Below are 15,648 nucleotides of genomic sequence, written 5' to 3'. Positions count from 1 at the left end.
CCAGGCATGTTTACACTCAGTTCCTGTGGATTGACCAACCACGTCTGCTGGGACTTTGTTCCAAGGATCTACTACTCTTTCAGTCAAATAATATTTTCTCATGTTGCTTTTGATCTTTCCCCCAACTAACTTCAGATTGTGTCCCCTTGTTCTTGTGTTCACTTTCCTATTAAAAACACTTCCCTCCTGAACCTTATTTAACCCTTTAACATATTTAAATGTTTCGATTGTGTCCCCCCTTTCCCTTCTGTCCTCCAGACTATACAGATTGAGTCCATGAAGTCTTTCCTGATACGTTTTATGCTTCAGACCTTCCACCATTCTTGTAGCCTGTCTTTGGACCCGTTCAATTTTGTCAATGTAGGTGAGGTCTCCAGAACTGGACACAGTATTATTCCAAATGTGGTCTCACCAGCGCTCTATATAAGGGGATCACAATCTCCCTCTTCCTGCTTGTGATACCTCTACCTCTAAATAGGTGCCAGAGTTTTTCTTTTTTCTTTTTAATCTTAAATTAAAAATCTTTCCTTGGGTGAACCCAGTTCTGCGGAAAGAAATATTGGCTTTTTTTGGGGGGGGGGCGAGAGAAGAAGGGGGAAAAAAACAGGGTTCCTGTTTTTTTGCCCTCCCCGCACTTACCTTAGACGTTGGCATAAGTTGAAGCTCCGTGCTGCGTTTCCACTGCGGCGGGCGAGGTCGGTTTGGCGGCGCTTTGCTATAACTTCGGGGCTCCGGTTGGGCGATCCTAGAGAAACGAGGGTTGGAGGATTTTAATCCCGGTTTCGGGGCGCGCTCCAAGGAGACCACTTTCTGCCGCCTGGAAAACCGAAAAGCGCCGCGAATGCAAGCAATCCATGCCACGCGGCCTGCTCCCGAGCCGTTTGCGGATCCGATTCGTGGAAAGAGGTTCGGCTAAGGCAGTGCTTCTCAATTGTTTGTTATTTATAATAAATAAGTTATTTATAATAATAAATAGTTTCCTTTATGCCCTTTCCCCCCACAGGAAGAAGTAAACAATTCACGTGCCCCCCCCGAACACTCCACCGGGACGATAATTTACAATATTCAACATATTTTCGCTGAAAAAACTCAAGCAATTTAATATACAGTAGTACCTCTAGATACGAGCTGCTCCACATGCGAGTATTCCAAGTTACGAGCCACGACGGGAGCGAAATTTCTGTTCGACACCCGAGCTCAAATTCGGGATACAAGCCAAACTTCCACTAGGTGGCGCAAGAATCCTTGCTTCTGGTTATCTCGGTGGGGAAAAACTAAGTCTAAAGCCATTTGTTCCAGATACGAGCTGATCGACATACGAGCTCCGGTCTGGAACGAATTAAACTCGTATCTAGAGGTACTGCTGTATTTGGCTTCATGCTGTCTGTTGCCAATATTTTTAGACACAGCAAACATATCGTTCTTCCCTCGTCTCACACTGTAGTCACATTAAAGCCAAGCGCTACATTCGCTCCGTCATATTTCCTCGTCTTTGTTTACAGGAGACTTACCACCGTATTTTTCGGATTATAAGACACACCTTAGTTTTTGGGGAGGAACAAAAGAGGAAAGAATCTGCTCATTAGGTATTCATCTGGCTAGCATCTTTGGTCAGCTTCAGCACAATATTTTATCCCCTGGTTAAGGGCTTTTTAAAAAAAAACCTTATTTGGAGAGAGTAACAATGAAAGAGTTTGCAAGCGGCTAACAGCTGGGAAAATAATTAGCACCTGGTTAGGGCTGGAAAGAAAATATTCTTTGCAAAGAGTAACAATGAAAGAGTTTGCAAGCGGCTAACAGCTGGGAAAATAATTAGCACCTGGTTAGGGCTGGTAAGAAACATTTGGAGCAAGTGGAGCAATGAAAAAAAACACCCTGCAAAGACTTAGAGCTTGGAAAACATTCTTCGCAGAGAGTAACAATGAAAGAGCTTGCAAGCCGGTAGGAGCTGGGAAGATTGTTAGCACCTGGTTAGGGCTGGGAAGAAACATTCGGAGCAAGTTAGAGCAATGGGGGGAAAAACCACCCTGCAAAGACTTAGAGCTTGGAAAACATTCTTAGCAGAGAGTAACAATGAAAAATCTTGCAAGCGGTAGGAGCTGGGAACATTTTTAGCACCTGGTTAGGGCTGGAAAGACACATTTGGAGCAAGTGGAGCAATGAAAAAAACCACCCTGCAAAGACTTAGAGCTTGGAAAACATTCTTAGCAGAGAGTAACAATGAAAAATCTTGCAAGCCGGTAGGAGCTGGGAACATTGTTAGCACCTGGTTAGGGCTGGAAAGAAAATATTCTTTGCAAAGAGTAACAATGAAAGAGTTTGCAAGCGGCTAACAGCTGGGAAAATAATTAGCACCTGGTTAGGGCTGGTAAGAAACATTTGGAGCAAGTGGAGCAATGAAAAAAAAACACCCTGCAAAGACTTAGAGCTTGGAAAACATTCTTCGCAAAGAGTAACAATGAAAGAGCTTGCAAGCCGGTAGGAGCTGGGAAGATTGTTAGCACCTGGTTAGGGCTGGGAAGAAACATTTGGAGCAAGTTAGAGCAATGGGAAAAAAACCCTGCAAAGATTTAGAGCTTGGAAAACATTCTTTGCAAAGAGTAACAATGAAAGAGCTTGCAAGCCGGTAGAAGCTGAGAAGATTGTTAGCACCTGGTTAGGGCTGGAAAGAAACATTCAGAGCAAGTTAGAGCAATGGGGGAAAAAACCACCCTGCAAAGACTTAAAGCTTGGAAAACATTCTTAGCAGAGAGTAACAATGAAAAATCTTGCAAGCCGGTAGGAGCTGGGAACATTTTTAGCACCTGGTTAGGGCTGGAAAGAAACATTTGGAGCAAGTTAGAGCAATGGGGAAAAAAACACCCTGCAAAGACTTAGAGCTTGGAAAACATTCTTCACAAAGAGTAACAATGAAAGAACCTGCAAGGTAAGACCTGGGAAGATCATTAGCAGGGGGAAAATGCTTCGAAAAAAGCTACATTCAGAAGATGGCACCAGCATTTTCAGCCTCTTTTAGGGAGGAGAAAGGTGAGTCTTATATTCTGAAAAATATTGTAGGTTTGTCTCATGATCTCCGGCGCTCTCCTCCTTTCTTATCATCCCTGTTAAAAAAATTTCCCACGGTGTCTCTTAAGAGTTTGTTATCTGTACTTCATATCTCCTGCTCTGTGCTGTGCGCTATTGTTTGGTGCAAAAAAACTGCTATTCCCTTCGGCAAAAAAAAAAAGCGCATGTTCTGGGGATCATGTGCCCCCCCCCCGGCATCGCTCCGTACCCCACCCCCGCCAGAGAAGTCCCGCCAGAGGAGTCCCGCCCCACTATTTGAGAAGCACTGGGCTAAGCCAAGGATTCACAAGCAGTTTAAGCCATTGTCCAGGAAGCCACAGCGGGCCAAATTCAGAGGGGACTCTACCCAAAGAACAAAAATTTTAAAAAGCACAACTTTTTAAAGAAAGCAGAGCGGTGGGTTTTGCAGAATGCCAATCCGGGCGATAAAACTAAGCTTAAGAAAGTAGAAAAACCATGGTTTCAACAACCCGGGCCCCACGTTCCTTCCCATCATCCCCTTGAGCGATTTCCTGCAGAGGTTTGCAGGAAGTTGAGCGCCGACTTCTCAGATGAATGGGTGTCAGGAAGGATTCACAAATAGTCCTCGACTTACGACGCCTTGGAATTTGAGACCACGGGGTGCTATAATTCCCACAAATTGTTGGTTATGGCATATAAAGCCCTACATGGCAACGGATCAGAATACCTCTGGGACCGCCTTCTGCCGCACAAATCCCAGCGGCCGATTAGGTCCCACAGAGTTGGCCTTCTCCGGGTCCCGTCGACTAAACAATGTCGTCTGGTGGGACCCAGGGGGAGAGCCTTCTCTGTGGCGGCCCCGGCCCTCTGGAATCAACTCCTTCCGGAGATTAGGACTGCCCCCACCCTCCTCGCCTTTTGTAAGTCATTAAAAACTCATCTTTGCCACCAGGCACAGGGAAATTGACACACACAAGGTTGGTGCATGGTTTGATTGGATTGTGTGATTATTTTATTATAAGGGTTTTAAATTGTATTTTTTTTTAAAAAAAAATTGGATTTGTACACTGTTTGTTGTGAGCCGCCCCGAGTCTTCAGAGAGGGGCGGCATACAAATCTAATAAATAATAATAATAATAATAATAATAATAATAATAATAATAACAACAACAACAATGATGATGATGACATGCTGGCTGAAATTTTGACACCTTTGCTGTAGGGATGCCACGATGGTTATAAGTGTGAGGAGTGGTCGTAAGTCACTTTTCCCCCCCAGTTGCCTTGGAATGGTCGTAAATCGAGGACTACTTGCAGGCGTAAATCCCCCCCACCCCCCAGCGTTGTCACCCTTCAGAGCCAAGAAAAAAAACCATCCCCTGCGAACCGGAAAAGACCCTACCACCCTTTTCGCATGCAGAGCGAGGGTACCCCAAAGCCCATACTCCCCCGCACCTTTCGGATGGCTGAAGGAATTGGACCTGTGATTCGGGCTCGGTCCTATGGAGGAAGCGTTGCAGAGTGAATGCACAACACAGGAATTTGTTGCCTTTTTAATTTTCCCCCCTAAACGGCTCGGATTCCCAAATTCTCCGTGGGAATTTTAGTTTGTTTATAACTGGGGAGGTCTAGTTTAATGAGGGGGTGGTGGTGGTATGTGGTAGCGTTGTTCAATATTGGAGGGGCTGCCACAAAGAAGCCCCTGAAGGCAGGACGAGAAGCAACGGAGGGAAACTAACCGAGGAGAGAAGAAACCTCCAATTAAGGAGAAACTTCCTAAAAGCTGAGGACAATTAAAACGGTGGAATGGCTTGCCACTGGAAGTTGAGGGGAACTCCAACCGTTGAAGGTTTTAAAAAAGAGACTGGACAGCCCCTTTGTCAAAAATGGGATTGGGTCTCCTACTTGAACAGGGAGTTAGACTAGAAGATCTCCCAAGGTCCCTTCCAACTCCGTTGTTCTGTTATTCTCCTGTACTATCTTCCTTCGTTCCTTCATTTCCTTCCTCCTTCTTCTTCTTCCACCCTTCCTCCCTCCCTTTTCTTCCTCCCTCCCTCCCTCCCTCCGTTCCCTTCCCTTCCTTACCTCCCTCCCTCCTTGCTTCTTCCTTCCTTCCTCCCTCTCCTTCCTTCCTTCCTTCCTTCCCTCCCTTTCCTTCACTCCTTCCTTTCTACTTCCTTCCTTTCTTCCTTCCTCTTCCTCCACCCTTCCTCCATTTTCTTCCTTCCTTCCCTCCCTCCTACCTTCCTCCCTCCATTCCCTTCCTTACCTCCCTCCCTTCTTCCTTCTCTCCTTCCTTCCTTTCTCCTTCCTTCCCTCCTTCCTTCCTTTTCCTTCCCTCCCTCCCTTCTTCCTTCCTTCCTTCTTTCCTTCCTTCCTTTTCCTTCCTTCCCTCCCTCCCTCCCTTCCTTCCTTCTTTCCTTCCTTCCTTCTTCCCTTCTCTTCCCTCCTTCCTCCCTCCTCCCTCCCTTCTCCATCACAGGAGGCTTTTTCAATAGCACTTTACCTGAAATGCTACTGAGCCTCCTGCCTAAGCAGGGGGGTTAGACTAGAAGACCTCCAAGGTCCCTTCCAACTCAAACCACCTCCCATGTCCCTCTGTGTGCCACGAGTGTTGACTGCAATATTTTTCCTTCCCTGCTTTAAACGTTTTAAGCCGCCACCATGTCGTCGTATACGAGAAACGGTGGCCAATTTATTCTTAAATAAATACAATTAGGCCACGTCTGCTCGGGAAAGTTAAAACCCCTCGGAGCGGGGGGGTGAGGAAGAGGAGGGAGAAGAAGAGGACTTACCTGTACTGGCAACTCGTGCCCTTGCCGAATTGGCAGAGGCGCTTGTGTAGACTCAGCCGCTTGGCACAACACAGACCCACAACTAGTAACACCGCCAGGAGAAGAGCGACCACAACCAGCGCCGTCGACGTTGCCCTGTTGGCTGCAAAAGGACAAAGGCCCCCAGTGTTACCCCCACCCCCATGCCAAGGCTGAACGGCGCACGACATGGGCGGCTGAGCATCGGGCTAACACAAAGGAGGCCCTTGTATGTTGTCTCCCGTTAACAACCGGGCTTTTCACAACACTGTTGCAAGAGACGCCTTCTTTCATAAATCTATGAAGATTAAAATTAACTATATATAATCTATACGCAAAGAATATGGAGGGAAATGCAAATTTTATAAATTTATATTTATATATTTATACGTATATCGACTATACAGCGATACGTTACAACAGACAAACTCGATGTACTGCAAAAATAATCCAATACAAATCTAATAAATCTAATAATAAATTATTATTATTATTATTATTATTATTATTATTATTATTATTTAGTCGCACAATAGTCATATTACATTAAATAAGGTTCAGGAGGGAAGTGTTTCTAATAGGAAAGTGAACCCAAAAACAAGGGGGCACAATCTGAGGTTAGTTGCGGGAAAGATCAGAAGCAACGTGAGAAAATATTATTTGATCCAAAGAGTCGTAGATGCTTGGAACAAACTTCCAAGCAGACGTGGTTGGTAGATCTACAGTAACTGAATTTAAAGATGCCTGGGATAAACATAGATCCATCCTAAGATAAAATACAGTACAGGAAATAATATAAGGGCAGACTAGATGGACCATGAGGTCTTTTTCTGCCGTCCGTCTTCTACGTTTCTATGTTTTTAATATTTCTTTCTTTTATGATATGTGCTACGTACAATTACATTATGGAAATTGTATATTATATTATTTTCTTTCCTTTTTCCCCCTGTGCTCTCTGTTTTTTAATGTATATAACCGATAAAGATTATTTTTTTAAAAAAAGATGTGTTCCTTAAAAGTCGACGTAGGGGGAGTTTCAAGAGAAATCGTTCCCGCGTTCCGCGCTCGGTGGAAAAATTTCCTGGTTTGACTGCCAGTGCCGAGGTTAACGTGTTGGAGGCGAAACGTTGAGACAATTCTGAAAAGAGACGGCAGCTGAGCTGGGGATAGAGACGACGTTGGGCCCGGAGTAATTGCAAAGCACAATGGAACCGGTTCCGCGACACTATCGTGACATCACCAGTGGGTCACTATCGGTTCAGGTGGACCGGTCCGAACCCATCCCTGAAACTATGGTTAGGTCCCACAGAGTTGGCCTTCTCCGGGTCCCGTCAACCAGACAATGTCGTTTGGCGTAGCCTAGGGGAAGTGCCTTCTCTGTGGCGGCCCCGTCCTTCTGGAATCAACTCCCCTTGGAGATTCGTACTGCCCCGACCCTCCTCGCCTTTCGCAAGAGTCTCAAGACTCTTACGAATTAAATCTAGATCCCCTGACCGATGAATGCAATGTATGACTGCGATTGAATTGCTTGATTGATTTTAATATCTGGATTTTTATCTTACGTAGTTTTTAAACTTTGTTTTGTATTCACTATTTTATATTGTATCCTGTGAGCCGCCCGAGTCTTCGGAGAAGGGCAGCATACAAATCTAATAAATAGTAATAATAATAATAATAATAATAATAATAATAATAATAATAACTTTTAATCATAATAATAACCTTTTGGGACATGAAATAAACAGCCCAACGGGCAAACCGGAAGTTCAAAAAATGCCCTTCCGGTTTGCCCGTCGGTCTGTTTTTCGCACTCCGGAAGCTCACGGGAAGCTAAATAAAATATTTGCAAGCGGACTGCGTCACGCTCTCCCTCGACTTACCTTCCCCCGGGGCGGGGGGCCCACTGTCCACACTGCCCCCAAGGCCTCCCGCCAGGCAGTGAGGGGGCGCCCAGCCGGGCTCGCAATGGCAGTGCCCTTTGTGGTTGCAAATCTGGAGGTTGAAAAGAAAAGGCTTAAGAGGGTCCAACCGGAATAAGACGGAAGGGGAACAGACAAGAATTCATACAGGGTTTAACCCGGCCTGTTGTGGACGTAGCTGTAGGATCTCCGAGTTTCTTAAAAACTCAAAAGTTTCCTAGTTTAAGTCTCCTTTCTTGACGATCTCCCCCCCCACCGCATCTTTCAAGCTTCTAGTCCTCAGTTTCCAGCCATCCACCCCTTTGTAAATTGCTCTTTCCTTAACTGATTATGGGTTTAGCGTTTGGATCGATATCTTGCAAGGCAGGTCTACTCTCGCACTCCCCCCTCCCAATTCTGCGTTTCTTACAAGTTTCTAGTCCTCAACGTTTTCCTTTTGTTTGCACAAAAGTGGTGGGAGGTAGGAAAAAGAGAAAATTAGCCAGGTATATGTGTGTGTGTGTATTTGTTTTTGTAGATTTTCACAAGTATATGTATGCAGATTGTTGTGAGTTTTTGACACTCAAAATATTACACGGGGAAAAACCCAAACACACAACAATCTACATATATATATATATATGTGTGTGTATGTGTATTTGTTTTTGTAGATTTTCACAAGTATATTTATGTAGATTGTTGTGAGTCTTTGACACTCAAAATATTACACGGGGAAAAAACCCAAACACACAACAATCTACATATAATATATATGTGTATTTGTGTGTGTAACATATTTTTGCTGATAATGAAAAGGAAGGTAGTATTTTGTTCTATTTTAGATATATATATAGAACCTCTAGTAATTACAGGATAAATTGATACTGAATTAATTAATTAATCTAATGTAGACATGAAAGTTTGAATTAAGATGGGCATAATATAGAGTTTGATATGGTTTAGACTGATTTAATATAATTTTTAAATGTCAGGTGGGAAAAAAACCTCCTTATATTAAAAAAAAATACATTTTTTGTAATACCTTACAAAAGGTAAGGTATTACATTTTTGTAATGTAATACCTTACATTTTTTTAAAAAGTTGGGGTTTTTTGAGGTTTTCTTTATTTATATAAGTCCTGTAGAATGTTTTTTTTAATCGAAGAAAATAAGCCTCCGTTTTAATGATTAATAGAAAAAGAAAATTTTTATATATGTTTTATTCTAAGCATGGTTTCAGCGTTTGTACTTATGTATTGTTTTTTTTATTTTATGATGGAGAAAAAATAAAATTTCTATTTGTTAAAATGAAAAGGAAGGGAGATTTAGGAAGAAAAACATATATATATATATACTGTATATATAATTTCACTTACCCCACGTCCATTGCACTGGCATGTGGGTAATTTTAAGGAGGAAACTTCTTGGCATCGCTGGTTAATACAAACCTATGAAAAAAAAATGTGGGTGGCCTTCAATTTTATGACTTTCATTTAATGACTGTTTGGAGTTACGACGATGTTGAAAAAGTGATCTGAAGTTTCCAAAAGTCCTTGTAATGCAAGGACTTCGCCCGCGGCCCTTTAAGGCAGGGGAGCAATTCTCTGTGACACCCCCCCTGCCTGACCCACTCCCCAAAATCTCGGCCACAAAAGTCCCTCACTCACTTTGTTAGGACCACAATTTGTCCCGGATAACGTCCCGGCCTCCTCTACAACGTCGCTCGCAACGACGGTTTTCAAAGCATCACGTAGGCAGTTGGACGTCCGAACCGTTCCATTCCGTTTTCTCTCGCACTGCAGCTGACCACACCGGGCGTCACTGTGGGAAAGAGACGGGAGTCGTTTTAGCTTCATGTTTCTAGTCCTCAGGTTTATTTATTTATTTATTAAAATAAAGTTTATTATTTAAAAGAGAAAAAAAACAAATACGCAGAGTATCATTACAATATCAACACAAATATAGTATCACTACAGTATCCTTACAAATATACCTATATTTTTTCAGTGCCGTTATGACTTTGGTCCCTAAATGAACCGTTGTAAGTCGGGGACCGACTGATATTCCATTTCTGCAGCCAAATCTAAATGTGACCCTTACATTTTAGTGACGTCCTCTCTTTAGGCAGTTTGGCCTTCTGATCTTGAACTATTTTTCTCGCGGTTGTGTATTTTTAAAAAAAATTAGCTTTCACTCTGTGTGTGTGTATGTGTTAAAAGAACCCACAAGTTGTGGGGAACAAAGACAGAACTTACCTCTTAGCGCAGGAGATGTAGGATCCGTCGCGATTCTGCCCACAGTTTCCACGCGCATCTCCCCTCTGATTTAGAGACGCCACGCAGCCCTCCGACATGGGAATTGTATCTGGGTTAAAAAAAATTAAATTAAATTAAAAAATTAAATTAAATTAAATTAAATTAAAAATTAAATTAAAAATTAAATTAAAAATTAAATTAAATTAAATTAAATTAAAATTTTAATTTAATTTAATTTAATTTAATTATTAAAATTGAAAAAATTAAACATTAAAAAAGGGGGAATTATCGCCAATAACTGTGATCCAGCTACAGGGCTCCCAACGTGACCATTCCTCAACTAAAGTAGGATAAAAGAGTCATCAATTAATTAGGATAATTTAAAAAAAAAAACCAATTAGGGTTAGGAAAGTGGGAGCTGGTGAATTCTAGTTTCACCTTAGATGTGACAGCTGATTGGGTGACTTTGGGCCAATTATCAGGAGACTAGGAGTTCTAGTTCCAAATTAGGTATGGAAGCTGATTGGGTGGCTTTAGGCCAATCACTAGGAGATGCTAAGTTCCAGTCCCGCCTTAGGCTGGGTGACTTTGAGCCAATTACAAGGAGACAGTGAATTCTAGTTCCATTTTAGACATGATGGCTGATTGGATGACTTTGGGCCAATCACTATGAGACTGGGAGTTCTAGTTCCAAATGAGGCATGGAAGCTAATTGGGCAATTAAGGCGGGAGTTCTAGTCCCGCCTTAGCCATGAAAGCTGGCTGGATGACTTTGGGCCAATTACAAGGAGACGGTGAATTCTAGTTCCACTTTAGGCATGAAAGCTGATTGGGTGACTTTGGGCCAATCACCAAGTGACAGTTTGGATGACTTTGGAGTAATCACCAGGAGACTGGGAGTTGTAGTCTTGACTTAAGCCTGAAAGCTGATTGGGTGAGCTTATTACCAGGACATTGTGAGTTCTAGTTCTGCCTTAGACATGAAAGCTGGATTGGATGACCTCAGATCCATCACCAAGCGACAGGGAGTTCTAGCGGTCTCATTAAACACGGACATACAGTAGAGTCTCGGTTATCCGACATAAACGGGCGGGCTGATAGCCGGATAGCCGAAAATGTCAGATAATCCAGACTCTACTATTTGTGGCTCACTCGCCCGCTTCCCTCCTCCCAGCTTGCTTCTTGTTGCGGCTGCTATGTTTGGGGGCGTGTCTGTGGGATGCGGAATTGCCTACAGCCACGCCCCCAAGCAGCTGCGACGTCGGATAATCCAGAATGTCGGATTATCGAAGATGGATAACCGAGACTCTACTGTATTTAATTTTCTGCAGTCAGTCCTCTTCTACCTCAACCATGAGCCACTGCCTTAACGGCCGTGAATGGAAACGGTTCCCCCCCCCAAAAAAAACGGGGGGCGCGACTCGCTTCAACCGATGCAACGGAAATACCGTTTCCAATGGCGGTCGTATGTTAAGGCATTCGAGGCAGAGGGATCGAACCTCAGCTTACCGGGACCCCAACGGGCTTGGCACTGGCTTAAATACATGGGGCAAAGGCCCCCATGGCACACCGCCTTCCCCCCGTCGCACAAGGCCCCGTCCTGCTTGTAGACGTTCGAAGGGCAACGCGGAGAAGTCCCGTCGCAGAATTCGGGGAGGTCGCATTCGTTCTGGACCGGACGGCACGTGTGTCCAGCACTGAGTAACTACACAAGGGGAGCACAGAAAAAGGGGGGGGGGGGGTTAGCATTCCACCCTGGGCTTATAACCCATGTTAGAATCCTAAACTTAAAACAGAGTATATATGTGGCAGTGGTGGTGGCTCAGTGTATAACACGGGCTAATAACTAAAATTATAAATACATGTATTAGAAACATAAAAACATAGAAGATTGACGACAGAAAAAGACCTCCTGGTCCAACTAGTCTGCCCTTATACTATTTCCTGTATTTTATCCTAGGATAGCTTATCCCAGGCATGTTTAAATTCAGTTCCTGTGGATTGACCAATCACGTCTGCTGGAAGTTTGTTCCAAGCATCTACTACTCTTTCAGTCAAATAATATTTTCTCCCGTTGCTTCTAATCTTTTCCCCAACTAACCTCAGATTGTTCCCCCTTGTCCCTGTGTTCACTTTCCTATTAAAAACACTTCCCTCCTGGACCTCATTTAACCCTTTATTTAATATTTAAATGTTTCGATGTTTCCCTTCTGCCCTCCAGACTATACAGATGGAGTTCATGAAGTCATTCCTGATAAAAGTTTTATGCTTCAGACCTTCCACCATTTTTGTAGCCCGTCTTTGGACCCGTTCAATTTTATTATTTACAACGTATACAACAGATTAATCAGTAAACAGTCAACTACAGACAATATCCAGGTCAAGCAATCATATACAAACCAGACATCAGAATATACAGTTCTATACACACAGCAGCTAACCAATAATATTCTCACACAATACCATAAAGTATAATTTATATACCAATATTTAGCACACAGCAATATATTAGCACACAGTAGTGACGGGCTCTTATGTGTACGGTCAGGTACGCAGAACCGGTGAAAAAATTTGGTCAGGTCCGCAGAACCGGTAGAAAAATTTAGAATTTTTTTTCTTTTAATTCCTTTCTGGGCTCTGGGTATGTTTTTCCTATCGCAGTAAATGAGATTGAATGTGTATAATTTTTTAAGAGCTGTGCGTGTCTGAGTACATACACACACAGTTGATATAGTAAATAATGTATATTTTTGTGTGTCTGTGTGTAATATGTACACATATGGCATATATACATAGAATTAAAAACATATATACATAGAATTAAATAGTATATTTTGGATGTTCGGTAATAGTAAATAGAGAGGGAAATTGTACCGCTCCGAGTCCTCGGAGAGGACGGCATACAAATCTAATAAATTATTATTATTATTATTATTATTATTATTATTATTATTATTATTATTATTATCTCTTTGAGGCAAGGAGTGGCCAGGCACCCTAACCCTTGACGTGAGTGATGTCAAGTTGGACACCTTTAAAGCCAGTCACATGACATTTAAGCCACACCCAGTCACGTGATCAAGCCACTCCCACCTGGTCACATGATAATCAAGCCACACCCACAAACTAAGCCACGCCCACCGTGGAGAAGCAGTTTCGTTTCTATTTGGAAACCACTTCTGGGCTTTATGCTTGAGGTGCGGGGAAAAAATCCGCAAAGAATTGGGCGGCTTATAAATTGCAAAAATAAATTAAAATTGAAATTAAACAACCCAAATCTTTATTTGGGGTTTTGCTAATCAGAAAGGTTTGTTGTAGAAACGGTCAGCATATATTATTTTGCAAAAATAAAAGAAATAGAAGTTGTGCATTATTACTTCCTTCTACTGCGCTAAAAAAAAAAATAATCAGAACTCAACACTTTTCTTTTTTGACTCCTCCCTTTCCTCTTCCCCTATTTTCATTTTCTTTTTGGAATTTCGTACTTTGACAAACTATTAAACATTCGCCACTTGGGAGGGTCGGGGGGATCGGGCAAGAGCGGGAAATTTCGAACGGCAGAGCATCTGTTGAGGATCGAGAACGGGAACAGAATCCGGAATTCTTTTCTCTAAAAAAAGTTTCCTATAGAACTTTACAAACTAAAAATACATCACAATGTCATTTTTTTTACAAATATTACCCATTTCATTATATTTTTTATATTTCCACTTTTATATACAATATATTTGCATTTATACACCTATCCGTTTATATTTATCCGGGATTCTTCGGGAGAGCGGGATTGGGGAAGGAACTGAGTTCCTGGCAGAATACTGGTTTTTTCTTCGGAAGGGGGCCTGAGGATGAAAGGAAGCGGTTCCCCCTGCATTTTTTTGGGGGGGGGGGTCCGGAGGGGCAGCTTACCTTGCATTGGTGACAGCAAGATTGTCCAGTGGCACACTGGGCTCCGGGCATCAATTTGCAAGTCGCTGCATTGCAGCAAGGATCGGTACACTCCTGGGAGAAGGAAGGAAGGAAGGAGAAGATGGAATGGGAAAATTAATAATAATTAATAAAACAACAAGAAAACAATAGCAATAACAACAATAATAATAATAACATTTATAGAATGTTAGATATTGGGTTTTTGGTTTTGTTCTTTTATTTTTTCTCTCTTTTTCTTTGTCCTTGTTTTTAAAGTTTAGTACCACTTTTTAATGTTGGAGAGATGGAGTTACGGGACGGGAGGGAGAAAGTAAAGAAAGTTAAGAAACTCCTTAAAGCACATTAATGATATGGACATTTGGCATTTGGTTGGATATTGGCATTGTGTTTTGTTACTTACATATGTTTTATCTTAAGGAGGAGAACAATAAAAAATTATTGTTATTAATAATTATTAATTAATAATAATTATTGTTATTAATAATAAAATTAATAATGACAATGATGATGATGATGATAAATAATGGTAATGATGATGATAATGATAAATGATGATAATGAAAATAATAATAATAATAATAATGATAATAATGGTAATGATGATGATAATGATAAATGATGATAATGAAAATAATAATGATAATAATAATAATAATGATAATAATGGTAATGATGATGATAATGATAAATGATAATGAAAATAATAATAATGATAATAATAATAATAATAATGATAAATGATGATAATGAAAATAATAATAATAATGATAATAATGATAATAATGCTAAATAATGATGATAAATTATGATGATGATGATAAATGCTGCTGCTGCTAATAATAACAACAACAACAACAATAATAATAATAAATAATGATGATGATGTTAAATGATGATAATGAAAATAATAATAATAATAATGATAATAATGCTAAATAATGATGATGATAAATGCTGCTGCTGCTGCTGCTAATAATAACAACAATAATAATAATTAATGATGATGATAATGTTAAATGATGATAATGAAAATAATAATGATAATAATGATAATAATGCTAAAAAATGATGATGATAAATAATGATAATGATGATGATAACAATAATAATCATAATCATAATAAATAATGATGATGAAGATAATGATGCTGATAATAACAACAAAACAACCACCACCACCACCACAACAGCAATAATAATAATAATAATAATAATAATAATAATAATAATAATAATAATAATAATAATTTGATTAAATCAATGGCTTCAGTGAAAGAAAATAATAGAATACATTTTTGCCGCTGCTTGGAAACCATTTCTGGACTTTCTGCTCGAGGTGGAAGGAAAATTTTATATTAATTGATTTTTAATCATCAATACCAAATTACTATTGTACACTGTTTTATTGTCGCTGTTAGCCGCCCCGAGTCTCTGGAAAGGGGCGGCATACAAATCCAATAAATAAATAAATAAATAAATAAAATATTGAAACTTTGTTTAAAAAGTCCGAAGTCAAAGAGAGGCGGGGGTCTTTCGTTCTCCCCTTACCAAAAAGAGGCCGCAGTCGCATTGCTCTCCCGATTCCACCAGGCCGTTCCCGCAGTGGGAGTTCACCAAACGGGCCGGTTCGGGCTGGTCCAAGAGGCAGCCAACCTGGTGGCTCTGCAGGATTTCTCGGAAGCGTTTCTGGCTGCAGGAGCTGAAAGCCAAACCGGGCATAATCCTGGCG

At 41.2% G+C, this 15,648-nt stretch overlaps 1 protein-coding gene across 6 annotated transcripts in view; it reads right to left on the bottom strand.

The window, feature by feature from the left end:
• Positions 1-15,648, bottom strand: part of ADAM15 (ADAM metallopeptidase domain 15) — a 31,597-nt gene that overhangs the window by 5,092 nt on the left and 10,857 nt on the right. For 3 of the 6 annotated variants that reach the window (XM_070766555.1, XM_070766556.1, XM_070766559.1), the window contains exons 12-21: positions 15,468-15,642; positions 13,899-13,991; positions 11,502-11,697; positions 9,993-10,101; positions 9,405-9,558; positions 9,114-9,185; positions 7,721-7,832; positions 5,823-5,964; positions 4,483-4,527; positions 640-745 (exon numbers count right to left, since the gene is read on the bottom strand). In XM_070766555.1, the coding sequence (XP_070622656.1) occupies positions 640-745; positions 4,483-4,527; positions 5,823-5,964; positions 7,721-7,832; positions 9,114-9,185; positions 9,405-9,558; positions 9,993-10,101; positions 11,502-11,697; positions 13,899-13,991; positions 15,468-15,642 (1,204 nt within the window). The remainder of the gene's footprint in view (positions 1-639; positions 746-4,482; positions 4,528-5,822; positions 5,965-7,720; positions 7,833-9,113; positions 9,186-9,404; positions 9,559-9,992; positions 10,102-11,501; positions 11,698-13,898; positions 13,992-15,467; positions 15,643-15,648) is intronic. The other 3 variants (XM_070766557.1, XM_070766558.1, XM_070766561.1) reach the window with 1 other exon arrangement.

This window comes from Erythrolamprus reginae, chromosome 13, assembly GCF_031021105.1.
Source record: "Erythrolamprus reginae isolate rEryReg1 chromosome 13, rEryReg1.hap1, whole genome shotgun sequence".
NCBI classification, from domain to species: Eukaryota; Metazoa; Chordata; class Lepidosauria; order Squamata; family Dipsadidae; genus Erythrolamprus; species Erythrolamprus reginae.
Note: the sequence above shows the minus strand (reverse complement) of the source record. Positions and strands in the feature narration are given on the sequence as shown.